The 27,444-nt window shown below is 45.8% G+C and overlaps 5 protein-coding genes across 5 annotated transcripts; 1 reads left to right on the top strand and 4 right to left on the bottom strand.

The window, feature by feature from the left end:
* LOC110434014 (ethylene-responsive transcription factor 1-like) lies at window positions 259-1,954 on the bottom strand. The gene is made up of 3 exons (XM_021457473.1): window positions 1,641-1,954; window positions 707-1,490; window positions 259-607 (listed from the first exon to the last, which is right to left on the bottom strand). The coding sequence occupies exons 1-2, from the start codon at window positions 1,900-1,902 to the stop codon at window positions 745-747; spliced, it is 1,008 nt and encodes a 335-aa protein (XP_021313148.1). The 5' UTR covers window positions 1,903-1,954; the 3' UTR covers window positions 259-607; window positions 707-744.
* On the bottom strand, window positions 7,138-8,551 carry LOC8082008 (ethylene-responsive transcription factor 1). Its single transcript, XM_021462207.1, has one exon. It carries the CDS (start codon window positions 8,156-8,158, stop codon window positions 7,289-7,291), a length of 870 nt encoding a protein of 289 aa, XP_021317882.1. The 5' UTR covers window positions 8,159-8,551; the 3' UTR covers window positions 7,138-7,288.
* On the bottom strand, window positions 13,958-15,226 carry LOC8082007 (ethylene-responsive transcription factor 1). The gene has a single exon (XM_002465702.2). The coding sequence runs from the start codon at window positions 15,095-15,097 to the stop codon at window positions 14,123-14,125; it is 975 nt and encodes a 324-aa protein (XP_002465747.1). The 5' UTR covers window positions 15,098-15,226; the 3' UTR covers window positions 13,958-14,122.
* Window positions 18,660-19,704, bottom strand: LOC8057668. The gene is made up of 2 exons (XM_002465701.2): window positions 19,183-19,704; window positions 18,660-19,055 (listed from the first exon to the last, which is right to left on the bottom strand). Exons 1-2 carry the CDS (start codon window positions 19,521-19,523, stop codon window positions 18,875-18,877), a joined length of 522 nt encoding a protein of 173 aa, XP_002465746.1. The 5' UTR covers window positions 19,524-19,704; the 3' UTR covers window positions 18,660-18,874.
* LOC8082006 lies at window positions 23,661-24,833 on the top strand. Its single transcript, XM_021451416.1, has 3 exons — window positions 23,661-23,819; window positions 23,984-24,107; window positions 24,188-24,833. The coding sequence occupies exons 2-3, from the start codon at window positions 24,042-24,044 to the stop codon at window positions 24,542-24,544; spliced, it is 423 nt and encodes a 140-aa protein (XP_021307091.1). The 5' UTR covers window positions 23,661-23,819; window positions 23,984-24,041; the 3' UTR covers window positions 24,545-24,833.

Raw genomic sequence — 27,444 nt, 5'->3', positions numbered from 1 at the left:
TTTGAAAATGAAAAAAAAAAGACTGTTTGTGTTCTCTTCTCTAAACTCCTTCGGGAATCAGAAGTGCTAATTGGCATGTCAGATAATGCTTTTATGAAGCCTTTCTTTTTTCCATGTTTACGAATAGTGAAATTTGCAATGCAATCGCCGCAACCTATTGACAGTGTATCCCAACGAAGCAAAATTGTTCACGTTACAGGATTCAGAAACTTATGATCCCCTCCAACTCAAACATGGCAGTGAAGGCTAGGTGACTCATAAACAAGATACCATATATAGAACCAGGTTCACAAGCTTATTTTGCATAACAATCACAACCGTACAGTATAAAGGAACATCGCCGACATGGTCAAATTCATAGGACTATTGACCAACAGTAGGAAATACCAAACGAGTATACAGTACAAATATTCAGAGTGGAGTACAATCTGATGATCAGGGGGGCCTGCAGCGTTACAGATACAGAATCTACAACGATCAAACACACAAACAGTACCATCACAAATGATTACACAAGGCAGCAAATAGTACTAGCAGTAAGCATTCTCCAAAGTGGCCATCAGCCGCATCGATCGTCCGGTTGATCGGTTGAACACCAACATCGTTCCTGAACCAAAAAAACAGAATCTGACAAAGGGACATGGAGTAGACGAACGCAGTAAGGAACAGAAAGCGTGGTGAGTTGTTGATGAATTCAGATGCTTACAACTGAGTAGGAGTACAGCAGCTGATAGCTAGGGTACGTCAGAAAACATAGCCGTCGACGGGGAACTCGTCGAAGCTCCACAGGCTGACGCCGTTCATGTCGTTGTTCACGTCCTGCTGCACGGCCTCTGCGGCGAAAAGGCCGTCCAGGGAATCGTACCCGCCAGAGTAGGGCATCTGCAGTAGCATAAACGGATCGAACGCCAGCTCGTCAGCGAGCTCCAGCGCGGAGCCACAGCCGCTCCCCTCGGACGAGTCGCCGTCGTCGTATCTCAGCTTCTTCCCGGGGCTCCGGGTCTCCGACGTGGCGCTGCTGCCAGCGAAGGAGCTCTCCATGGCCGCCGCCGGCGCGGCTGGGAAGGTGGGGAAGGTCATGTCGAAGAAGCTGCCCACGTCGAACATGTCCATAGTAGTTTCAGGCTTCACGGCAACTCCTTCCAGACCCTTCTCCCCTCGAAGGAGCAGAGCGGGCTGTGCCTGTGCTGCAGGTTTCGGCGCGGTTCTTGGGTTGCCCTTGCCGCGGCGTGCGCGTGGGCGCGCGCTGGCTGCGGGGAAGTTGACCTTGGCCTTGCTGCCGCGGAGGCGGCGCGCCTCGACGTCGTAGGCCCGGGCGGCGTCCTCGGCGGTGTTGAAGGTGCCGAGCCAGACGCGGGTGCCCTTGTGCGGGTCGCGGATCTCCGCCGCCCACTTGCCCCAGGGACGCTGCCGGATGCCGTGGAAGTGGCGGCGGCCGCGCTTCGTCCTCTGGCTCGCCGCGGCTCGCGCATCGCGCCTGCCGTCGTGCGCTATACACAAAGAGTTTTTCCCTTGAGATTACACGCTAGCATGCAGTTCTTGCCAACGTCATGCCCAAATAAACCCAATTAAGGACGCGCGTGAGCATTATTATTGCACTTGCACCCTCGAATGAGTAACGATCGAAGTTGGTTAATTACCTGGGGAGAAAGCGGATTTGGACGAGAACACGAAGTGGTCAGGGTGGTCCTCGTCGTCTTCGTGCACGTCAAAGTCGTCGTCGAACTCCTCGAAGGCGGCCTCAAAATCGTCGTCGTCGGCGTATTCGTGGTGGTGCCTCTTGTTGCTGCCGCTGCCGGCTTTCTTGGAGCTCGCCGGCCAGAGGTGGCCCTCGGTCACCGGCTTCGGCGCCACGCGCCGCGTCGGCGGGATCAGTTCCGCGAGGATGGCGCCTCCGCACATTGTTCCGAGAGAGTTTTTCTTGGGTCTGTTTACGTGTGCAGGTCGTGCGAAGGTTGCCGACGGGCGACGAAGAGAGGAGATTTATAAACCAGCTAGGACCGTTGGCGGATGACTTGGCATGATGACTAAGCAAGATAGTATGCCAACATGGCACGCGCCTAGCAGCTTGACTGGATGGCACGGTGCATTTTGATGCCACGTGGTAAGCGTCACACGTTGCATTCTCTTTCTTAATGTTTTTTTGGAAAAAAATTCTAAATTTGGGATTGGAAAGTTTGGTTTTCCAGAGTTCATAGAGCAAGTTAACTTTTTATGACTGAATTTAGAAGGAGCTCCTAGTGATTTTGTGCTTATTGTTGAGTGATTCTATGCTTATTGTTGAGTGATTCTCTAACATTAGCTAGGAAGCTAGGAACTAATAAGACCTAGCTTCTCCTTAGTTACTTCTTACACATAATCACTTCCTATATAAAGTTTATCTTAGAGAATCACTTTCACTCTTAAAATCGTTACTATCATAGAATCACTTTTCTTGAACGAATCAAAAGCACAAGGAGATTAGCAAATAGGCCATAAAGATCCTTCGCCTTATAATTCTCAGTAGAAGTGATTCTCTGATATAGTACCTCCTCCTTAAAGGAAAGTGATTGTAGTTTTTTTTTAAACATGGAAGGGTTCTCCATTACTCATAAAACAACGCCAAATCATTGGCGATCAGAACTCGAGTACAATTTGGAATACTATCCACAATTGGACTAGCACCCAGACTCAAACTCGCCTCTAGGGCAGCAAGGCTACCGGCAGCCGAATTACATGAACGGGAGGTATGAACTACAGCATAAGAAGCAAAATTACTTCGAAGCATGACTTTAAGCCCCCACAGAAGGCTTCCAGCAGAACAACGGTCAAAATCTTCAGACCTCATCACTTGCACAATCGTAATTGCATTTGTTTCTAGGAAGGAAAGTGATTGTAGTTTTGGTATAAGTCAATTTACATGTATCACATAAAACAGATATACTACGAAAATATTTTATGATGAATTTAATGATACTTATTTGGTATCATAAATATTAGTATTTTTTATATATGAAACTTGGTATTTGAAATGTTTTGACTTAGCACAGAACAAAATAACTTTCTTTAGGGAGAGAGATCGAGTGAGTGACTTTGTAAATGAAAGTGATTCTCTCGAGATAACTCTATGGAGGAAGTGATTATGCGTGCAAAATGAATTAAGCAAAGCAAGTTTTTTTTAGATCCTAGCCCGTTAGTTCTTCATTTCAAAGAATACCTTTACATGATAGAATAACATCTCTGTAATATATTGTTTGGTATAGCTACTCCTAAAATCAATGTGGGAGATAATCTAAAAGAAGCACCACTAAACATGCTTGAACTAATGGTGATTCTTTCATAGAATGCTACATCCTTCCTACTACAAGTTCGTTCCTCAATGCTCCTTCGATTTCAGATCAACCTTAGCTTGTTTTAGAGCTCTGGCCGATGCTTAGGCTAAGCATGAATTACGTACCGTTGCTGATTACTTTAGCTGTTTTAGCAGTAATGGAGAATCGTCCTACTGCTCAGGCTCCTGCAATTGGAGGGGCATCTTGTGCTCGTTTGTCAGTTAGTGCCACTTGTTCTGCAACTATCCTGGTGAGTGTCCCTTCAGCTGCCGGTTCAGCCCTCCTCGTCACTCTTCAGACCAGAGCCTGCCGAGTTCCGACCATCCAGAGCAACTTGTGACGGCCATCCCCACCTTCCGTCCCACTTGGCCATTTGAACTTTAGAAAGGACGACAGCGACATAAGAGCATTTTGAGCAGTACTATCTAAAAGACTATCGATTTCTATGTTCAGCTAGTCACCTATTCTCAGAGTAGTTGTTTTTTTTTCTCCTGTCTTCAGCCGCACTACCTAAAACAAACTATATGTTTTATTTTCTCACAAATACATATTGTCCCTCTATGATCTTCATTTCTCCTCTATAATTTAACCAAAAGTATCTCACCCACAAATAAAACTCATAGTTCAAACATAATTATTCAAAGTACGATATTACAAAGTTCAAATAAATTATGATGACATACTTTGGTAGATAATCAAACAAAATCACATACAAAGTCTAATTGCGGATTTAACTCTATAAGTTCCATTCACAAGATTCAAAAAACGTTGAGACAAGGTTACTTAAATATCAAGTTCAAAGAGGCAGCATGCCACAAACAACAGCTGAACAACACCTAGTTAGATCAGGTTTGCTCTCCATCTTCACTATGACAACCATGGCGTGCCCACAAATGCTCCATCAATCATCACGAAGTTGCTCATGAATTGTTCGGTTTTCAATCTCATTATGTATATGCAAGAAATCACTCAAAACAAATGGGTCACGATGATAGTCCTCTGGCCTCAACACCTCATCACCAGACGATAATCCTCATAACCTTATATTGTGTTGTATTCTTATTTCACTAAACTAGCCTGTGTCGTTGATTACTCAAGCAATGATGTCATGGTCACATAACAACAACTGTCATCAGTCGTCACGCTAGTTTTAAGGTAGAGCAAATAGATCAACAAACAGCTAAGTAAGGGATTAGAACGGCCACATCAGCTAAACAGAAATCTTATCTGCCTAACCCCTTTATTAAGCTCGTCTCCATCATACTGCAGGGTTGGTGCTTTGACTACTTTAGTGTTCCTAGGTTTGGGTAGGCTTGTGGTCACCACGTTCCACTTATACCTGGCCAAAGCACGAAATATACTTCCTTCTTTTTAAAATATATAGTGGGTATTATGATTAAGAAAGATCTTCAAGAAGGGAGTTTTGAACGTTGATTTCTTCAAACATATATAATTATTTGTTACCAGATCAATATCTATATTAAAAGATATGTGAAATAAAGATAGATATAAAGATAATACAACTTTTAGACACTAAACATGAATATCATTTGACAAGTTGTTGATTAAAACTTGAAAGTTTGGTATTTTCAAAGCCTAATAACAAGCCCATATCGAAGAGAGATAATACTAGCTCAAGGAATAGAGTGGATTAAAAAGTAATGTGGCTAGGTACATATTCACTCTTCTCACGATGAGTGATGTTTGTGAAATTTGTTCATCGATGTTATAAACCATTGGCATTAATAAATTTGGGACATGAGAATATGAATAAATGTTGTTAGGATCTATGCATGATTCCATTGGGATACTAGGAGAAGCCTTCCATGTCTTTTTTACTTAAATTTTCTATCAAAAAGTTAGATCAATCCCTTATCTAGACGAGTCATATGACATACCAAAACCGCTATAGCCGCCGCCACATATACTTGGCTGCTAGAAACTTGTATTGCATCGCCGCTGTTTGGAAACACTAATATTTGGCTTTAGTATAATCTTGTTAATCATCTGTTTTCTTCGTGATATTCCCATTGACGACAACATACGTTGTCCTGCTTTAGAAAAATATCGTTGATACTACATAGAGTGAGGTGGAAAGTGAAACGGCTACTCTTTTAAAATGTACTATTACTAACTTCGAATAGTAAAGCATAATTTATAACGATACAAGGTTACCTTTTTTGTCGTTTGCTAGTGTGTCAGCCGCCTGATGCAGGCATCACAAAACCACAGCTAAAAGACTAAAACCAACTACGTCCGTACTTGTTTTGCATTTTTTTAAAAAAAAATTGTGAGTACATTACACACTTTTTGATTCTTACACATCTTCACCTTCTATTTATTTCCCATTTCTTATATAAAGGCTTAGCATAATACTCCAGCTCCAAAATTTGTAAAGGACTTGGAGCTTTTCCTATGTAAAATAAAAAATTATTTTAATTACTCCATCCGTCCACGAAAGAATCAATTTTTAGAGTTGTCATAAGTCAAACTTTTTAAACTTTTACCAAATTTCTAGAAAAAATGGTAAGATTTATGATATCAAATTAGTATAATTAGATTCATCATAGAAAATATTTTTATATGATACGTATTTTATGTCATAGATGTTATTACTCTTTTTATAAAGTTAGTTAAATTTAAAAAAATTTGACTGTCACGGATTCTAGAAATTGATTCTTTCGTGGACGGAGAGAATACATGAGAACTTTTACATTGTGTGGAAAAAATAAGAGTCATCCACTTATAAAGATCTAATTGAATACTATTAATGTGGTGGCTCAAGTTTTCCAAGATATAAATGATCTACTCAGCTAAAACTGTCAATTAGCCCCACTAGGCAGCGGAACAGGATTCATGTCGAATAGACACACAAAGCGTATTTTATATAGAGAAAAGTCAAAATTCCAAAATTTACATGTTTATCTCATAAATTCATAGGTAATTTTCACTTGAATTTCTAACATAAACATGTATCAATAAATTTGTATTTAATGTACTTTTTGAGATGATGTTGATTCTCTAGCAAATACCAATCAATAGTAGAAGGGATTAAATATCAAAAATTATTTTGTATGATTTTTCCTAATCACAAAGTATGTGTTTTTGTAAGATGTTGGATTGCAGTAGATAATATTTTTTTTTGTATATGTTGTTCACCAAGGCCTTGTTTAGTTCCGAAAAGATTTTACATTTTCGGACTGTAGCATTCTCATTTTTATTTGACAAATATTATCCAATCATAGACTAAATAGGCTCAAAAAATTCATCTCTTGATTTACAGGAAAACTGTGCAATTAGTTTTTATTTTCGTCTATATCTAATACTTCATGCATGTGTCCTAAGATTCGATGTGACGAGAAATCTTGAAAAAATTTTGGTTTTTGGGGTGAACTAAATAAGGCCCAATAGACAAATCTCTCTCTCTCACTCTCTCGTGCAAGATGTAACAAAAAATTACTCCCTCCGTCGTGAAACATTTAATTTCTAGAGTTGTCTTAAGTCAAATTTTATAAACTTTGATCGAATTTCTAGAAAAAAATACTAAGATTTATAGAACCAAATTAGTACCATTAGATTTATTATAGAATATATTTTTATAAGATACTTATTTTATGTCATAAATAAAAAATTGACTGGTACGGATTCTACAAATTTTAAATTTTCAGAGACACAGGGAGCATTAAAGAAGTTACTTATTCACTGGTGAAGGTGAATTGTGTCAAACAGCCCCTCTATAGGCCATAACTCACTCGAGACAATTCTTCCCCGTGAGTTTAAAGTGGCAGGCCAACTTTGTTTGTGGCCGCGCGACTTGTATCTAATCTGATCTCATAAGTCATAACGGCTTTGCATTTCGAAGAAACTGTGACACGCTGAAACCTTTGGCATGAGGTTTTGGTTGTCAACCAGACAGCCAAAGTCCATTTTTACAGGGAAACAACAAGGGCGACGAAGAAGAAGGAAAGCCGGCCGGCCTAGTAATAACACACGCTGTCGTCGAAGCTCCAGAGCCCCACGCTGTCGTTGCACAGCACGGCGTCGCCGCCCAACAAGCCGTCCATCGCAGTCGCGGCAGGCTCGTCGTACACGCCGCCGCCGTTGAACAAGCTGAACTGGTCGCCGAACATGAAAGCGTCGAACAGCATGTCGGCTGAATCATCAGACGGCGGCGCCTGCGCCACTTCTTGGGGCTCTGGCTCCGTCCGGGCGCGCTTCTTGGCGCCGCCGAGCTCGACCACCGCGCTGTCGTCGGTCGCGGACAAGCCCTGCCACGAGAAGTCCGGCACGGCGCCGCCGCCGCCGCCGCTGCCTTCGGTCTCGTTCTCGACGGACAGCGCGCGCGCGCCGAGAGCGCCGTCGTCCTCGTCCACGAGGTCTACGACGCGCGGGCCCGCATTGGCGGCAGCGGAGCGGCGCTTGGACGGGAAGTTGAGCTTGGCGTTGGCGCCGCGGAGGTCGCGCGCGGCGTGGTCGTAGGCGCGCGCCGCGGCCTCGGCGGTGGCGAAGGTGCCGAGCCAGACGCGGACGCCCCTGACGGGGTCGCGCACCTCGGCCGCCCACTTGCCCCACGGCCGGCGCCGGACGCCGTGGTACTGGCTGCTGCTGGGCGGCCGCCGCCTGCGCCGGGTTCCGGGCGCGGTCGCGGGGACCGCGAACCCGAACGCCTTGCGCTTCTGACGCTCCTCCTTCATGACCGCGCCTTCGTCGGAGTCCTCGTCGAAGTCCCGGAACGCGGCCTCGAAGTCGTCATCGCCGCCGCCGCCGCCGCTCGCGTGGCCCGGCGTGACGACGCGCCGCGCCGGCGCGCTGGGTATGAGCTCTGCGAGGATCGCGCCGCCGCACATGTTGCTAATGCTAGCTAGATCGTCGCAAGGTTGTCAGCTGCCTAGCGTGCTCTTTTCTTGGAGATGAGAGCGTAGGAGGGAGTGAACTAGTGTCGTGTTGGCTGTGATCGTCGGCAGTGCCGAGGTGGCGACTATATAGGCGCTTGGAGAGGGCGAGAAGGCCATGGAGGTAGTACTAGAAAAGTCCGCGATTGCGACTTGGACGGCGAGACCCTGCAAGTCAGCAGGTTCACCTTGACGACTAGACCCAGACGACGGCCAGGCTCGTTCAATCAAGAGGCGGGCGATGATGCAGAAGCCAGGGGGGAGGGGGCTTTGCACTCCCACCAGACGACAGGTGAGTAAGGGCACCCGATTTCATTCCGATTTCCGATCACGTCAAGCACGGCACGGCACGGCAATGGCCTCTTCCCGCATTCGCGCGTCTCCAGACTGGCTTACAGCACAGAGCACGCGCGGGCCTGGAAGTCCGCTTGGCCGGGCTTGCCGCCGGCGCCCCTATTGACACGGTAACAGCTCATGGACTCATCGTTCTGCCTTCGGCGATTGTGAACGTCTAGGAAATTTTGCACAAATTTATCAAATCATCAGATGGATGTAGTGTGCATCGTCTTACGGAGTTCAGTAATTAAGACAGTGGTTGTTTCTTCTTGTTTTCCCCTGCTGATGGTAGCTTGAAAGCGGTATCACGAAGTGCTTGAAACCTGGTACGGTCTGCCAGTTTCGGTGTCAAGGCGGTAATGTATCTCATCTAATTAACCCCAAGTGGATTGCTAAATTACTTTCGTGGCGCGCGCTTTAAGTTAGTTCGTGCGATTGGACGGACCATGCTACGTACATACTTATATGTTGCTACTACTTGCTACGAACATACTTACTTATCATCAACTGGATGCGCTACGTACCATCAACCGGAGCTCGTCGTCGTGCCTTTGCCGATAGCAAGGAGCAATCCTGAGCCGTGAGTCCTGACGCTAACCACCAAGTCTTCGTGCTGCCTACAGGTACTCTCGACTGCTGCATGTACAGAGTACCGAGTTGTTTACTTGTTTGAATGGACCATCCAATCGAATCATCAGTAATCACCTGTTTTTTTAAAAAATCAGTAACCACCTAGTAGTATGTTAACACTGCTGTCAACAACCAGCTACTCCGTTACTTACCGAGCAACACAAAACCACGGATTACTCCCAGTCCGATCCTAGGTATCAAGGGAGAGCGGTAGTATCTCTCACACTGGACAAACGTGTGGCCGGGACTAGGAATTTGGCGGACATCACTTCAGCCTACGATGATGACCCTCCCTTTTGGTCCTGGAAGAACAAAGGTCGTTCGTTACTAAATACAACTCTTGATGTCAACCGAAAGAAAAGTATATACTTGTCGCACTTGAGTTTCTTCACGGCAAAGATGTCGTCCTTTACATGGAAAATATACAAGTTCAGAGCTCATTAAGGATATTTGATCCTTGATGAACTGAGTGTAGCTTTAGTCGAGTTTTACGGGTATTTTCGTTTCTGTATCTGTGGTCTAGGGTGTCTTTCAGGGCCCTTCTTTGTGAGTTTAGAGTAAATAGTTTCTGTTGTTTTTCCCTTTTTGCTAGTAGTTTGTAGCTGGGTGATTGGCTTAGGTGCCATGTTAGCTGTGGTCTTTAGCTTGTGTTTCTCTTTGTAAATCTTGTTTATCCTTTTTTTCTTGTCTAATAAAAATCCTCTTTGTCGTCTTTTTTTTTTTAAAAAAAAAAGAACTGAGTGTAGCTCATTTCGATTTCCGATCAGATCAAGCAGGGCAATGGCCACTTCCCGAATTCGCGCGTCTCCCTACAGCACACGTAAACAGCCCATCGTTCTCTTCTCTTATATAATAATAAAACGAAATGCGTGCTAAATTGCACGTTCGCTAAAAAAAATTGTGGCGGATGTCCAGCGCATGTGTAGTTGGGGTGATCTGATCTGCAAGAACGGAAAATTTTGCAAAAGTCTTACGGAGTTCAGTAGGAGGACATCAGTAATTTCTTTCAATTTTTTTCCCTGCTGATGATAGCTCCAAATCAAAGCGGTATCCTGAAATGCTGAAACCTGGTACGATTTGCTAGTTACGGTGTCAAGGCGGTAATGTATCCTCTACCCCAACCAAGTGGATGCTAAATTACTTTGGTTGTGCTTTATGTTGTTTGTGCGATTGGATAGACCAAGCTACGTAGCTAGTTGGTACCAACATACAAGTTTTGTTTAGTTACACCTAAAATTCAAAATATTTTTAAAATTTTTCATCATATTGAATCTTACGGTTCATACGTAGAACATTAAATATAGATAAAAAAAACTAATTGTATAATTTACTTGTAGTTTGTAAGATAAATTTTTAAATCTAGTTATTCTATAATTAAATAATAATTACTAAATATAAAGAAAATTTTTGTAGTCGAAAAATTTTCACCAAGTAAACCACGGTATTGATTTATCATCAACTGGGTGTGCGATGTGATACCATCCTTTGCGTTTGCCTTTGCCGATAGCAACAATTGTCTCGTGCTACCTACTGGGCTACTACCTACCTACTGAGCTCGTGTGTCTAGACGGCCGGACTCACTGTTGCATACTACTGTACATGTTGCAGAGTCGTGCCTATTTGAATGGACCATCCAAATAGTAATAATCACCGAGTATGTTATTAGTAATAACAAGCTTCGTCTCTCCGTTAAGAGGCGCAGGACATACTACATACCATGCAACACAAAACCACGGATCACTCCGCCAGTCCCAGCCCTAGGTATCAAGGGAGAGCGGTATCTCACGCTGGACAAACGTGTAGCCGGCCGACTAGGAATTTGGGGTGGGGACATCAGCCTGGGATGATGATCCTTTTGGTAAGCGACAAGCATTTCTTTTTCTCCCACTTGAATTTCTTCACGGCAACATCCAAGTATTGTCGTTTTAATTTTTTTTCTTCTATATAACAAAGATTTAGTCCCTTTAGAGAAAACAATATCCAAATCAAAAGGCTATTCTCCCCTTATTAGATATATGGAAAATACAAGTTCATAGCTCATTAAAGATGATGACCATGGGTGAACTGAGTGTAACTTAGCTGGTACTATCCATCTAAGTTAAATAATTAATTTGGTATGCGTGCTGATTTTTTCTTAAATTTGTTCTAGTATTATGAATAAAAATTATTCTAGTATTTTCATTAAAAAGTAACCTCTGTTTGTTTTAAATTATAAGATATTTTATTTTTTTTAGATGTAGACATAGTATATAGGTGCATAGCAGAACCGATGTCTAGAAAATCCAAAATTTCTTATAGATTGGAGTGGGGGAAACCATATTTAGGCCTTGTTTAGTTCAATTTTTTTTTTGTAAAAATAGACACTGCAACTGTATTTGACAAATATTATCTAATTATAGATTAACTAGGCTTAGAAGATTCGTCTCGCAAAATTTAGATAAACTGTGCAATTAGTTATTTTTTTATCTATATTTAATGTTGTATGCATGTGTCGCAAAATTTGATGTGACGGAGAATCTGAAAATTTTGCAAATTTTTTTGAGAACTAAACAAGCCTTAGCAGCATTGTTTCACGGTGATACAAAAGCCAAAACGTGTCATAGATTGGAGTGGAGGAAGCAGTATTTAGCAGCATTGTTATCATGGTGGTGATATGCCTATATCGAGATGTCTGTCCTGAGTCTATCAATTTTAGAATCCTGCTTCATTAGGCATACATCATGCATGACAAAAACTGGAGCATGGATAAGTATTTTTTTTCGTATATCGATCAAAATAGTTCTGTACGTGTATGTGCACGTACACACAGCCAGCCAGGCTTGCCCTGGATCCCTGGTGATAGAGGTGACTATGGCAACATCTTGATTTGTTTGTTTATTCAGAGATCATGGAGTTGCTGTGCGTGTAGACCATGGTATGGAGCCCGGATGTCGACACCATTTTGAGCTGGGCTGTCTCTGACGATGGTGAGAATGCGACTGGTTTGCCAACAAAACAATATCACCGATAATAATAAAAGAAATCCTCCCTATCGTTTGGCGCTCATACTTGCAGCTGGCAAAGTTTATCTTATCATTTCCTCTCTTTTTTTCCCCATCGTCATTGTCTTCATCGAATGAATTTATGAATCCCTGACTTTGCAAATACAAAATGTCAAACTTTGCCCACTGCGCGCGTCGCTTTTGTACACAGAGTATGCCGCAGTGGCACCGTGTGGCCTGGACCTCCACGTTGTCGGTGTGGTCTCGAGTCCTCCATGATGGAGTGGTGAAGGTTGGATTTAAGGCTAATAAGGCTATGTCCGGCTCAAGGGCCTGATTGCAGGACTCTTCTTCGGCTCCAGCTCTGACTCCTCCAGACGAGCCCTGCCAAATATTTTCTGGTGAAACCATTTTTGAGTAAAAAATAGAGAAGTCGGAACCATTTTGGCGAAACCATAATTTGTGGCTTCACTAAAATGGCTCCAGCTCCTCTAAAAGAAGCCCCTCGTGAGGAGCCCTGCCAAATAAGCCTTAAGTTTCTGTAATAAACCGTGCAACTGTGATAAAATAAAAGAAGATAAAATGTTTTTTTTTCAATCTCCAACTTAGATAATAATCTAACTTTCAATCCTAAATTACGAAACCAAGTATTGGGCGGCATTCAATTGTTGAAACTGGACAAATTCAGTCCTTTATTAGCTCCTTTCAAAGATGGATTTCTATTTTCTAAATGATAAAAAAAATATGATTTAATCTCTAAAAATACATAAATAATATATTTTAAATCATAAGACGAAAGTAGTGTTTTTTCCTAAAAATATTATCTATCTGGTCTTTAGATTTATTTTCTTGAAATGCAAATAGTTTAACCGCGGCTATAGCTTTCATAGTGGTTTGAGCAAATTAGCGTGAAAATGCCATGTCTAGCCATTTTGAACACTGATTTTAGAAATTAAACTACATTTGCCACATTTGAAACCACTTGAATGGATAAATTTGTCTTGTTTTAAACGTTGGAGAGCATTGAGTAACCGGTTTCATAGTTCATTATCTAGAGGCCGATGGACAAAGCTCTTTGGAGCATATTCTCTACGAGAACCACTCCTTGTCACCCAAATAGTAAAATCTTACACAAATTATACCGGGAGCTGGGGGCTAAAAAAAACATGTTCCTTATTGCTCTCTATTCAAAAGCTACCAAAATGACTCTAGAATTAATTGTCATTTGCTTCCCACCTCCTTCAGTGAGTACCATCTTTTGTCAAAGTACAGTCAGATCTCCCATCCAAAGGGAAGGGGCAGGCAAAATCCTCCGAGAAAAGCCCCATCAGTAGCGGCATCCTGCTCCCTGTCTCCTTATCTCCTACTGAATTAATCCTTGAATTAATCCTGATTTTGTAATACCAAACCGGATTTGTCAAAACTGAATTTTCTTGATTTTGTAAAAGTGGTATAGCATCAACCCATGGTTTCTTACATGGACACAGGCGCCTCCATCGAGCAGGCGAGGGTCCGTCTTCAACATGGTCTAAAAGATGAATCTTCTAGTCGGGTTAGTCTGTTTCTGTTGGTCAATTATGAAATTAGGCCTCGTTTAGTTCCGAAAAAATTTCGGATTTCGCTACCGTAGCACTTTTGTTTTTATTTGATAAATATTGTTCAATCATGAACTAACTAGGATCAAAAGATTCATCTCATGATTTACATACAAACTGTGTAATTAGTTTTTGTTTTCGTCTATATTTAATGCTTCATGCATGTATATTTAATGTGACGAAGAATCTTGAAAATTTTTTGAATTTGGGAGTGAACTAAACAAGTCCTCATTGTATTCATGGATAGACAGATTTTTTTTTCTCGAGAACGATGATTTCATTCAACTCCTCATATACAGGCTGCCAAGTACTGGTACAGCAGAAACTCCACAAAACGTCGTAATTTACAAAACTGACACAGCAACAGTCGAAACTCTTCAAAACGACAGGTTGTCCTCGACGAGGCAGCCGTCATCGAAGCTCCACAGCGGCATGCCCTGGTCCGCCGCCGCGTTGCTCTGCACGGCGTCCGCGCTGAACAGGCTGTCCAGTGACTCGTACGCGCCGGCGTCGAAGAAGGCGAACTGGTCGCCGAAGAGGAGCGCGTCGAACAGCGCGTCCGGCTCGGAGCCGGAGGAGGCCCGTGGCGACGCCTCGTCTTCGGTGCTCTCCGGCTCGGTCCTCGGCCGCTTCTTATCGCCGCTCTGGCCGGCCTCCACGTCGACGGCGGGGGACTCGTCGTACGCCGACAGCACGCCCTGCCACGAGAAGTCCGGGAGTGCACCGGAGCTCTCGCCGGCTGCTTCTTCGGCGGCCTCGTGCTTCAAGGCCGTCGTCGCCGCCGCCGTGAGCTGCTCTTGTTCCTCTTGGTCGACGAGGTCGATGAAGGCGGCGTCGGAGGCGCGGGCGCGCTTGCGGCTGGCTGGGGCCCCAGCGGCGGCGGCGGAGGAGGAGGGGAAGTTGAGCTTGGCCCTGGGTCCGCGGACGTCGAGCGCGGCGTGGTCGTAGGCGAGCGCGGCGGCCTCGGCGGAGGGGAAGGTGCCGAGCCAGACGCGGACGCCCTTGACGGGGTCGCGGATCTCGGCGGCCCACTTGCCCCACGGGCGGCGCCGGACGCCCCTGTACTGCTGCGCGGCCTTCCGGCGCCGGATCGGCTGCTCCTGGCGCGCCGCCCTGGGCTTCGTCGCTGGGGACGACGGGGCGCTGAAGATGAAGGCGGGCTTGCTCTCCACCACCTCCGTCATCTCCTCGTCCTCGTCAGAGTCCTCGTGGAACTCCCGGAACGCGGCCTCGAAGTCGTCGGCCTTCCTCTGGCTGCCCTTGCCGCCGGGCCACGCCGCGCCACCGCCACCGCCACCGCGGCGAGCCGGCGTGCTCGGGATGAGCTCGGCGAGGATCGCACCACCACACATCTTCGCTCTGCGCCTGTCTCTCTACTTGCTTGCTTGTTGGTTTGGTTGGCTCTGGTCGAGTCGTACGCTAGCGAACTTTTCAGTGTTTGCTTGGGAATGGATGTGGAGTTCTCGGGACGACGAGGCGCTCTTAAATAGGGAAGGGAAGGAAGTGGGAGGAGGAGGAGGAAGGCGCTAGGGAAAGCGGCGTGTGAGTGACAAGAGACAAGTGGGTGTGGTGGTGATGGCGTGGGCGCTCCAAAATTCGCGGGAAGGGAAGGCAGCTTGATGACAGCGTGTGAGGGGATAAGGCCGGCCACCGCGGACACGGCGGCACCCTCGTCGGTTGGACGACGGGAGAGGTCGGGTACTCCGTACTCGGGGGGGTGGTGGTGCAAGGCATCTGCCCCCCGCGCGCGCCCAGCTAGTGGCGTCTGCGGGCCACGCTCGGTGAGGACGGAGGACGGACAGCGACGGCAACAGCCAGCCGTGTAGACCCGGGCGCCGCGGGCGGCGGGCGTGCCTGGTCCGCGGTTTTTGAGCTTTTCGGCGATCCGGGACAGCGGTCTACTCTGCGGCCATCGTTGTTGCCGCTGAACGCACCGAGGAGGAGAGCGTGCCCGCCACGGTATGGATACCTTGGAGCGCGTCGCGAGGTGGCCACAGGGGCGGTTGCCAGCCGTCGCGCGCGGCGACGGGGTCCGGCTGTCCGCCAAACCGAAAACCTCCTCCCGCCCCCCAGTTTGTGGGAAGGCTGTATTGGCAAGTGGCCCGACCCAACTGGGGATTTCTTCTAACAAGCAACTGTGCTTAGCTACTCCACTCCACCATTCAATTCCTTTCTTAACTATATATAAGCAAGTGTGTTAAGCTCCCGAAGGGTTAACGCTAATGATGATTTGACAAGTTTAGCAAGTGGTTGGGGCCAAGCATAAAGAGACGAGGAACACCAATGGCGTACCGCAGTCCTTTTTCCAAGTAGACAAATCGCGGCGAGCGGAGTGTTGGATACATCGTCTTGGGTCACGTGTAATGATCATCAGAGAGCCAAAAGCCCAAAACCACGGTGGCTCGCCCAAGTTTCTCGCGAAGTGGTATTGGTAGTACTGGGACTGGGAGGGGGTAGACATGGGAGACAGCTCACGTCGTTGCTGGGCTTAGCTGAGGTCTCGCCAAACTTAACGATCGGCAAGGTCGAGAGCTCCACGCAAACTCCAAGCTTGTCAACACTGGAGCTATAGAAAATATTGAACGCAAAATTCCACTTGCAACAAGATCTTTTTTTTCCCTCTCTGCGCGTCGACACAGCGAGAAAACGGGAGATGTTGTCGATATACTCGATGACAGGCCTACGAATTTATTATTTTTGAGATGATGACTTGACGTTTTCATCATTTTTTCTGTTTGTATGTACTGTTGGGCCCTTACATGGGCCTGTGAAGCCTTTTTCTCTGTCCTAAGCCAACTGGGCTGAATTTTGGTGAAACGCGTTTATGGGCCACGACCACAGCCCACAGGACTGCAAGATGTCCAGTTTGTTTGCGGGCTGGATGAAGATGGGGCTCATTGCTTTCTAAAATGCAAACCTATGAAACGTTGTTCAAGGGCTATGGATATGGAAGAGGTACATACAAAATTCCTTCAGTTTGGTTGCCCCAAGGAAATGATCATGTCCATTATGTCAATGGAGAATGAGACAAAATTGCTAATTGTCTTACTTTTATGGGGTCGGTGGGATGCGAGAAATAAAGCTAATTCCTGTGAGATGGTTTAGTACTACTTGTGACCAAGTAATTTACCGGGTGAAGCATATGACTAGTTTTTTTTTTTAGGGGAAAGCATATGGCTAGTGAAATTGAAGCTTTGGTACCTGGACATTACAGTGAATGAGTGAGGGTTCCAAGCTTTTTAAAATATTGGATCCTTCCCCAGCATGGAAGTTTCAAAATGAATCTCGATGGTGCTTTTGAAGCTGGAAACAAGTCTGGTGGTTCGGGTTTTGTAATAATTCGGAATCATGATGGAACAGTGGCCTCATTGCAGGAGATGCTAATCAGTAATCACCCACGATGTCCTTTGTACAGAGACAGAAGCTTGTCTTGCAGGTTTACAAGATCTTGTTTGGCAAAAAAGTCATGGTTGAAAGTACTATTTGCTAATTTATTATAAAAAAAAACAGTGTTAAATAACTAACAGATTCAGCAGCTGTCTGAAAAGTTATGATTAAAAATACTATTTCGTAGATATACATGCATAAGGGTAACCCGTGCGATCGAACAAGGCCTCAAATTCTTAGGGGGGCTAACAATAATAGCCTATCAGGTGATTAGATCCAGTACTCAATAGTCAAGTCCGCCTGTGATGATCAGTCCATAACGAGCGCATGCATACATCTCGAGTCCGTGTCATCAATGTGTTGCTTCCTGTTATGCATTTTAAGAACAACTCCAGCAATAGCCCAAAAAATAGAGTTCTTATTTTTTATTTGGGTGCTCTCTTACTTTTTGGTGTCTAAAATTTTTGTTTTCACTCCAACAGTACCCCCCAAATGAAGGCTCCTAAATTCAAATTGGTAGACAATGACATGTGGGACCCACACGTCATTGGGTCAAATCTTTCTTCCTCACATCCTCCACACAAAGGCCAGGACACAAATGAGATGAGAGCTCTCGGCGCATCAGGGCATCGCCTGTGTAGCAGCGAAGAGGCCGCGCCGGAGTTGCGCACCGGCGAATTTGCCCAGCAGTGGAAGTCGGGGGTGGAGGGAGGGAGCGCGGTAGTGGAGATCGGCGCTGGAGGAAGGTGGGTGAGGCTATGTTTGTACGGTGTGGGGAGGTAGTGGTCACACCACAAAGGATGGAGTTGGACTGTTGGGCCAACAGAAATAGATTCTGCCGGGAAGATTTGGGTACCCACACCAAATTGGGGCTCTAGTAGAGGCCCTCTTGTAGTACTGTTTTTAGATTGAGCATCTATATTTAGCTATGGCGGCTCAAGTAGAGGTTCTGCTGAAGTTGCTCTAATATCTCCGTCCATCTGACTCCATGGCGGCTCACTCAAACTCAATAATTTATCACCTCCGCTAGGCAGCCAGACAAGGGAATCTAAGTCTGATTTGCCATAGTGCTGAACTAGTGCTGAACTGCCGATGAGTTTGCTGCATCTAAATTTTGATACTTCCGTGGGTAATTGTGTCATACTCTTTCTAACTGTATACTGTATATTGTTGGGATTATTTAGGTAACTGTCTTGTACTTTCTTCGGTCCAAATCATAAGACACTTCATCTTTTCTAGATATATAGTTTCGTCATGCACTAAAATATTTACTATATCTAAATAATATAGCCTCAGATTTTGAGTTTATAACAGAGCCTCGGATTTTGTCAGCACAGCCCTGCCGTGAGAGAAAAACACTATTGAATGACCGACAGATTTAATAGATAAGCTAAAGCGAACATGACCATCACCCAGTTTTGCCTGACTACACAGCAAGGTTTTGTTTTGCAATCCACATGTTCTATAGTTTTAGTGCGTGATCACGTTTGCGCCAACAGTTTCATGAGCTTTCAAGTTTTAGGTTACTTGTGAATTCAAATTCTGTTCGTCGCTGATAATATTGCTCTCATGGCTGATTGCATCACTTGATTGTCCATGCACGTACTACTAGAAATATCCATGAGCTACCCCGTTGCACACAGTGACAGGCTAGTCTTCTTCAGTTCATACAGATCGAGATCCCCTCCTAATACGTAGTACTTGTATAACGGAAGAAGCAAAACAAAATTTGCACCGCACTATTATCGTGCAGCGGTTTGCAGCAGTGTGATGTGCCGATTTGATCCCTGCATCTTGGGCGCCGCTGCGTGGCGTCTGTGGAACGCGTCGCGGCGCTTCCTGACTAGCATCTCCATCTCCCGCCGCTCCTCTTTGGCGATGTGGCGGCACCGGCATTCGGCGCTGCAAAAGCCTTGCTCTCCTCTGCACAAAGAAATCATCCATCCATCCATCCATTCATTCATTCATTCATTCGAAACTGATTGCTTCACTGCACCGGCGGCAGAAGTGAAGAGGGTCTACGTTTATCAGAGGAGTGTATCGGTCTTACTTGTACACGAAGACGTCCATGGTGGCGTCCAGGTCCTTGTGGCAGCAGGAGCAGCGCTTCAAGAACTCGAGGCGCCCCACAAACACCCGGGCGTTGTTGTTGGCTGCGCACGTCGTCGTCGTCGCCGTCGCCGCCGTCGCCGGAATAATCCTCACGGCGGACTTTCTCAGCACCGTGGGCCGCAGCTGCTTCCTCGGCGACGGCTGGATGATGAGCCGGAGCCCGACGAGCAGCTCGCCGCCGCCGCCGGAGGCCACCATTGCTGCTGGCGTCGAGGTCGTCGAGGCACTCACACCCACTCCCTCCTCGAGGTGGAAGAGACTCGGCGCTCTTGGGATCATTCTTCTGTGCGAGATGTAATGTCTCTCTTGCTTTGCTTTCAGCAGTCTCTGACTCTCTCTGTGTTGCTAGGAGCGACTGAGGTAGAGAAGATGTTGCAAGAGGAAACGAACGCAAGAAGCAATGCCCGTCCACTCGTGAGGTGCTTGAGCGATCGGACTGCCGGGGCCCTGGGGGTGCGCTGCGCTCATATATAGCGCATCAATTGTACTGTGGACACACACGTTTTATTAGTTCGTTCTTGTGGACACAGTTTGCTTTAGTTGGCCGCCGGGGCCGCGAAAAGGCTCCCGTCCTGAGTCCTGACCGAGAAAGAAATGTTTGTTTTGTTGCAAGGAATCCGCACATGCCACACATGGATGTTGGCGATTTCACAGCGTGCGATTTATCACGCCATTGGGCTGGGGTCCCGACCTGGCCCGCAGTATTTGTGCTGCTGTTGGCCGTGTGGGCGCCACATGTATGTATACACGGATAACAAGGTCATGGTGACATGTCACATTTATCTACCGTTTCACTTTAGCAAGACAACAAAGAAAGCGTCCTTTAATTTGGATTGCGATATCTTTGTCAGCGTCATCACTGTCCACGCACGCTACGCTAGCGATTGCAGCCACACGGACACGGCCACTGCGGATTATATACTCCTATTTTTGAATTATATACTCCATATGGCGCGCGCGGTTGCTTTTTTTTTTGAAAGATCCGGTTAACCGGCATATCATTAATAAGCGGAGAGAAGCAAACAACACTTTTACATGCGCGAGTGGCGCAACCCCCCGACAACCTAGGCTGCAGGGGGGGTTAGAAAATGGAAAGAGCTATTACACACTAGGGTTCCTGGCAACAGTTAGCGGTTTAAGGCACTTTCCCCCAGCATTGGACCACATAAAGCAAGTGTCCCTAATGTCATCAAACAGCTCAGGCGCTGTCTTCCTAGCCTCCCTGAATACGGTGTCATTTCGCTGCTTCCAAATACTCCAAGCGGTTAAAATTGCAAGTGTATGGGCCATCCTGCTCTTTCTCTGCAACAGGTAGGAGAACCAGTCCTCGATGTCAAGCTCCTTTCTCCATTTTGATGGATGTAGGGAGCAACACTGACTCCAGTCTGCTACAAGGGTCCAGACTGTAATTGAGTAAGGGCATTCTGACAACAAGTGTGCGTGCGCGGTTGCTATCCATCGACTGTGCAAAACTGCCCAACAAGTGTGCGTGATTTGCCTGATCGAGCTGTGAGCTATGCCATGTGAGGCGCGCGTTACAGTTCGGTCGGCCTAGCTACTGGCCTAGTAGTAGCTAGGGACGACGGGATAGATTAGTTTTGTTGCTTTCTCTCCGCCGAGGGCAGGGAGAGAACGCGTGTGCAGTGCGTATATATGGTATGGACGTAAGGAGAAAGGCGGCATATATACATATGCTATGGGATAATCACAGGTGCGGACGTGCATCCGATGCGATGATCCTCGTCGTCGATCGTTCTCTCCACGACGCTTGGCGGCCGCGCTTCCTTCCGCCTCCTTGATTGAACATCGGGCGCATCGCAGCAGCAACAGCAGCTCTTCGTGCAGCACGTGCAGGCCCTTTTCCGAGACACGTATGCAACGAAGTGGATTCGGCTCGGCCGTGCGGGCCTGAGTCGTGCACCACAAATCAACTCGATCGGTTTTTGTCAATCTTCAAAGAAAACAAAAATAAAATAACAAATAAGTACTTCGGTGTTGTTGCTCATCACATCAGCACGAGGAAGGGATACGGTTCACTAATTATTCCCATTATTACTACTGGTCTTCTTGGTGCCACGCATACTGATAAAGAGTGATGACAAGTGTGGGTGTTGTCTTCACCGATCTAGGTGACAAAATGTCCTGTCCATTGCAATAACAACGGTACGTACAGAGTCAACGTACATCACTTTCTCATCAAACGCACGCTATACAAGACTAGACTCGAGAGGAGAAAACACACTAGCTAGCCATTCCACTCTCTCAAAATAGCCAAAAAGTTTACCGCGCGTACATATTAAGAAATCATGGTCTACAAGCCAACAGGGTGACACACTCTATTCGCTTGAGCCTATATATCAAATATATCAATCATTCAATAGTATTTTTCTCTCATGACAAATCAGTAAACAGATAAGTGAACATTAGCGACGCCATATTGGCATACCAATGAAAATGTAAGAATGTGCAATTTGCCTAAAAATGGCCTACAAATACAAATGGCCAGTGCTCATCCCCCGGCATGGCAAAGGCTAGTGTTCTGATCCCGCAAAAATAGAGCACCACTGTGTGGTGATCAGCAAGTCTAGCACAATCGAGCAAGTTGCCACAAAAGCTCGGAGCCCAGACGAGTAAGTAGTTATAGTACTGCATTCATGATGGTTGTAACTCGTATTTTTGTCGTTTAAAGTATGTATTGTGCATTTATGATTCTACATCAATTAGTACACTGTTGTAATAATAATATTCTAATATTTGGATTTTTTTTCATTTTCTCATAGACAAATATAAATTATAAGAGATATTTTCTTAGATTTAAATATTTTATATGGGTATTGTGTGTCCCAAAGTATCTCCATAGTTTTTCTCAAAAAATTGTAGACATTTTTCATGGTTTAAAAACCATAGTATGTGTCTATAATTTTTTAAGTATAAAAGATGAAACCACCTTGAAAACTTTTTCTTTTTTTCGATTACACCTCGAAAACCATTTCTAACTCGGTAGTGAAATAATAAACGGTATCCGGTTTTAAAGTTCGAGAAGAGAAATGGACTTTTCAAGCTAGGTAAGTCCCTTGGTGCTTGGGCCTTCAAATGGGCCGCGCTGAAAACTACCGCAAAGTGGCTGCAACGCTATCCAAACAAGCATGTTCTTTTTTTTTTGCTACTATCTCATCAGACTTAAAAAACTATAGTTTTGTCATAATACTCTTAATAAGCTGCACCAATTTGATGGAAAAGTATTAACATTTATAGCAACATATAAGTATAATATGAAATTATATACCAATTTGATAGAAAAGTACTTATTATTTGGTACCAATTTGATAGAAAATTATGTATCAATCTAGGTACATATATATTAAAATGAATATATCAAAGTCAAATCGATTTATAATTTGGAACGGAGGGATTATTATAAATATTGATAATTTCTTTTTAGATTTTCTAAACTTCATAGTTCATACAATTTGACTTAGAGCAGAACTACAATTTACTCTTTTTGGATGCCCTATGGCTTATATCATAAAATCTGAATAAATACTGAGATAATAGTAGGTAAAGAATTTGGTTGGATTTTGGTAACAATTTGGTCGAACAATTTGGTACCATAAAACCTGATCAAAATCCAACTCTGTATCAGACGGATATTAAATATTCTTCTCGGTAACTTTGAAATTCGAACTTTGATGGGATCAGAAATTATCTGTCACTTTCACCCTCCAAGATTACACACATGAACAAGGGAAAAAAGAAACTGTATTGTATACTTTCCCGCAATTGAATTATGGCTAGAGCAAACTGTATTGTAATTTCAATCTTTTTTCTTTCCTTCTCTGTTCCCTAATGCTCCACCTTCAGACTGTTTGTACATATTTTGTAAACTCTGGTTTTTCTCCTTTAAATAAAACTTTCCAGTAGAGGGCCTCCCGGACCTCTCCTGTTCATTCAAAAAAAAAGGGAAAAAGAAACCCTCAAGTGAGAAATAGAACCATGGTCCCAGCACCTTGAAAAACTGCTGACTACATGTGTCTGCTTGCCATCTCCCCCGAAGACACGAACGGAAGCATATCAGTTATTATCCTAGGACCGCAGCTAACGTGACAGCGACGCCTTCAGTAAGCATGTTGCAGCAGACACATGGGTCTACACACTTGAAAAGAAACTGTGAGTTCCGGTCAGACTGGGAGTAAAAATCAGCAGGGTAACAGACGTTTTGTAAAGGTAAACAAAGTGCAGAGCACGCAGCAGAGCTCTTAATCGATGCACAGGTACGGTGTAAACATAAAGGCTCAACACCCGTGCTTTGCCGCAATCATGCCAAACCTATCCCATGTTACACGCCACAAATCATGGCCGGTAAAACTTCAGAAACAAGCTAGGAGTAGAGTGCAGGCCTTCAACCACCGTCCTTATACTCCTTAAATGCCCCAACGGTCTGCCGAATTTCTGAAAACGCAACGGCTCCGGCTGTCCGGCGGCCATCGTTTCCTCCGGCGCTGCCTGCTGTGTTGCCTTCAACCTCACGCCGCCATCTGCTGCGCGCACTGTGCTCATCCGCCCGCTTGTTTCCAGGTAAACACCTCCGATGCCTTGTCGTACGTACGGAGTACCTCGCGAGTCATGTCATGACTCTCATCTCATCTCATCTCGATCGGCAAATAACTGCTCTCTTGTCCTTTGGTTTCCTGCTCGGATCGTGCCTAGCTTTTCACATTCTCCATGCTGTTTTCCTGCAGCTTGGTTGTGCACTGGCCATCGGCGACGGCGAGGACCTTCTGCTGGTCGCAGAAGACGATGGCCAGCAGGAACTGCGACGGTCACGGGGATACTTCTTCGCAGCAGCATCTCGGTTGTCGCCAGGTGACGACTTGTTTCGGTTTCAAACAAACGGCTATTCAAGGTTGCACCGATTTTTCTTGACATTATTCTTCCGATGTCAGTGCACGGACGGCGAAGCAAACCAACAACGGCTGTACGATGCAGGCGTTCAGCAGACACCTGCTGTACAAGGGAACTCGAAGAGGAAGAAGCGCCTGAGGTTTCAGAGCAAGGCGGCCGAAGCTGGAGCTTCCCCGAGCCAGAGGACGCGCCGAGCAGTCCTCCGCTCGTGCAGGGAGATGTTAGTCAGAGAATGGTGCAAACTGGGCAGCGCGATCAGGCGAGCAGCAGCGGTGTGTCTCGCGCCATCGACCGGAGCTGATGAGGATGAGCTTGACCTCCCGTACGTGCAGCTCGACAAGGTGACTTGCCGTGGGGTCAGAAGAGAGGCATTTGGCCCGCTTTACCTGGTCACATGATGATGTGCACTGTTGGTGATTCAGACTGAGGGCTGCGGATAGGCGATGATGGCCTTTTTCTAGTACTAAGTTGTTGTCAGGTAGCTTAATGCATTTGAGGATACAGCCCAAATGACGGCAACCCTTCCAACATTCAGCGAGAGTTTTTACATGTTGAATGTTCTTGTCCACGGACTTGTAATGCATGTGTGCTTGATTGTTGTGGCTTCTGCTGCTTTCCCTCAGTTTGTACTTGATCGGCTGGTTCGTGATTCCACACCAAGCAACAAAGCAGCTTGTTTTCAAATTCTTTCGGGTGTATTCTCTCCGTTCTAAATTCTAGAATGTTTTGACTTCCTAATTAAATATTTGTTATCTCCGAGTGTCTAGCAAAACCCATGTAATGTAACTGAAAAGTTTAAACGACTTATAATTTAGAACGAATAAAGGTGTAGTTGAACCTAAGCACTGATGAGCGCAGCTGCACAAGTAGAAGCTGTCCTGGGCTCATTTTAGCTGGGCCTATCTTCCACTGTCCAATATGACTGAATTTCTGTTTCTGCACTATATAAACTTTACTGATTTATCCTGGCGATGATCCGCCGGTGTGTGTAACGTAAACCTTCTCTCCTCATGCCCTTACAGTTAAGAAAACAAAGTTAACTGAAAGGATTTTTGTGGATAATTTGCAGCTGTGAGGAATTGGCCCCATCAAGACCATTGTGTCATGTGTAATGGGTCATTGGAAACTGGCCTTCACTTGTGTCTGCTATGCCCAGTAGCTAAAAAGGTCTGGTGCCTTGTGTTGGCGTGGGAGCATTTTGACACGGACTTAATCCGACATCAGACCCAACTGACAGAGATAAGAACGTGGTGGGAACAAGCGGCAACCAAAGTTCCAAGGGAGCGACGACGACACTTTAACGGGGTGGTGATATACACGATGTGGAACATTTGGAAGGAAAGAAACAGAAGAATTTTCCAAGACACAGTCATGGATGCTCGACAAGTGGCCTTGAAAGCTAAGGAGGACACTAACATGCACTTTAGGGTGTTTAACAACCAGAGCACCGGGTGTTTCCTGTTTTTATGTTTGCCCAAGGCGGCTAGTTGGACGTATCGTTTTTCTTGTACATATAACTTATTTTCTTCCTTAATTGAGAAGCAGAGCTCTTGATAAATTTTCAAAAAAAAAAAAGTGTTGTGCTGCCTTGTGTATATATGATCACTGGTTTATGACCACGGCGGGTTCTCCAGGTGAGTGCGTTCTCCTTTTCCCTCCAACACGTCTCCGAATCCTGATGGCAAACAAGTTCCTATCAGTTCAAAATCAGCTGTAAGTGGAAGTTAGTTGGCGTGTCGAGCTCAATGGAACAGGTACCTACGTATATATCACTGCCCATTACCCAAGGAAAAAGACTGAACCAAAAGACTAAGAGATTTCAGAAAGTTTTTTTTTGGGGGGGAAATATATGTAGAGTAGCCCAGGCAGCAAGACAACATGAGATTGGCCAAGCTTGAAAACCAAAAGAAGCAGTCACACTCACAGTGTTATCAAGCAACCTCACGGAGACGTAGGGAGGCAAAAGCACAGCACGGTCCACCGAACCTAGGCCGTACTCTATTGTACGAGCAGCACCTGCACACAGGAGGAACAAGCCCCATCATCGTGGACAGACAGACAATATTGAAGGAGGAGCGCACGTACAGGCGCGTTCTGTCCCCGCTCTACAAGTTGATTTGTGAAGATTAGCGAGACCAGAGCACGGCAATCGCCTGCATTCATCACTCAGCACCCCCTTGAAGTCTGGCAGCAGACTTGTACCGAACGAGAACCGATCGAGGAGTCGTCCAGTAGAGTAGAGGACACTGCAAAAAACTGATGGATGAATCGCAATGCTCTGCTATACTATGGTGGTTGCAGAGTCACCATCCCGGGTCTGAACTCTGAACCAAAGCAGGAGAACGGAGAGCGAATCCAGGAGAGCCACGGGTCTGGAAGCTTGCTCTTTTTCTCAGCAGGTCGGTCTCTCCTGTGCTTGCACGGCATTCCAGAAAGATCATCTGAAAGCCGATGCAAACCCTGTCCATTATGTCAGTACGTACCGCAGGGGTGCAGTGCAGGCAGGATCCCAATATGTCACAGTGCTCGCCAAAGTAGTACGAAACATAATCCCAAGCTGCTTTGCATAATTGTTGCATATATTGCGTACGTGGGCGGCCGATGAAAGATGCCGCCGCTGATAATACGCGCGACGACGCGTGCGGTGTGGGTGTGGAGCGGCACCTCTTCGGCGGGCACGTCCTTGTCTCCGCAGTCGCAGCCGAAACGGCTAATTTTGTTCAGGGATCAGGGATTGCCGCATTTGATTAGCACACATATGTCCCTGTGCTGAGGGTGGTTGGTCGCATGTTGCTGTCCTGTGTCCAGCTCCATGTTGCCACACACACACGACTCAAATCATGCATTACCATGTGGCCAGCCAGAGCCAGAGGGCGTTCTGATTTTGTGTGTGTGAAGCCAGCAGCAGCGGCTGTTGATATCCCGTGCGCTGCTCGGCGAGCGTAGGTTCGATCATGCATTGTTGCAGCATGCCCGGCCTCACACACTGACGCCACACGGTTTTCGGAGAGCGTGCCGTTCGTCACCGGTCGGCAGGCGCACGTCGTCGGCTGTCTTTGACCTTTGTGCACGTTTTTTTTCCTTTTTCCAGAGATCCAGCTTGCCTTTTTGCGTCACGGTGGAAAAGGAAAACGCATGCACAATTCCTCAATCTCGCTCCAACCATGATAGCACGGCTGCCATGCGCAGGTTGTTGAAAACTCAACGCCACACTCGCACCGTTGGATTGGGATAAGGGTCTGTTTAGATCGGAAATCAAAATTTTTTAGGTGTTACATCGGATGTGTCGGAAGAATGT

The sequence above is a fragment of the Sorghum bicolor genome, chromosome 1 (assembly GCF_000003195.3).
Source record: "Sorghum bicolor cultivar BTx623 chromosome 1, Sorghum_bicolor_NCBIv3, whole genome shotgun sequence".
NCBI lineage: Eukaryota > Viridiplantae > Streptophyta > Magnoliopsida > Poales > Poaceae > Sorghum > Sorghum bicolor.
Note: the sequence above shows the minus strand (reverse complement) of the source record. Positions and strands in the feature narration are given on the sequence as shown.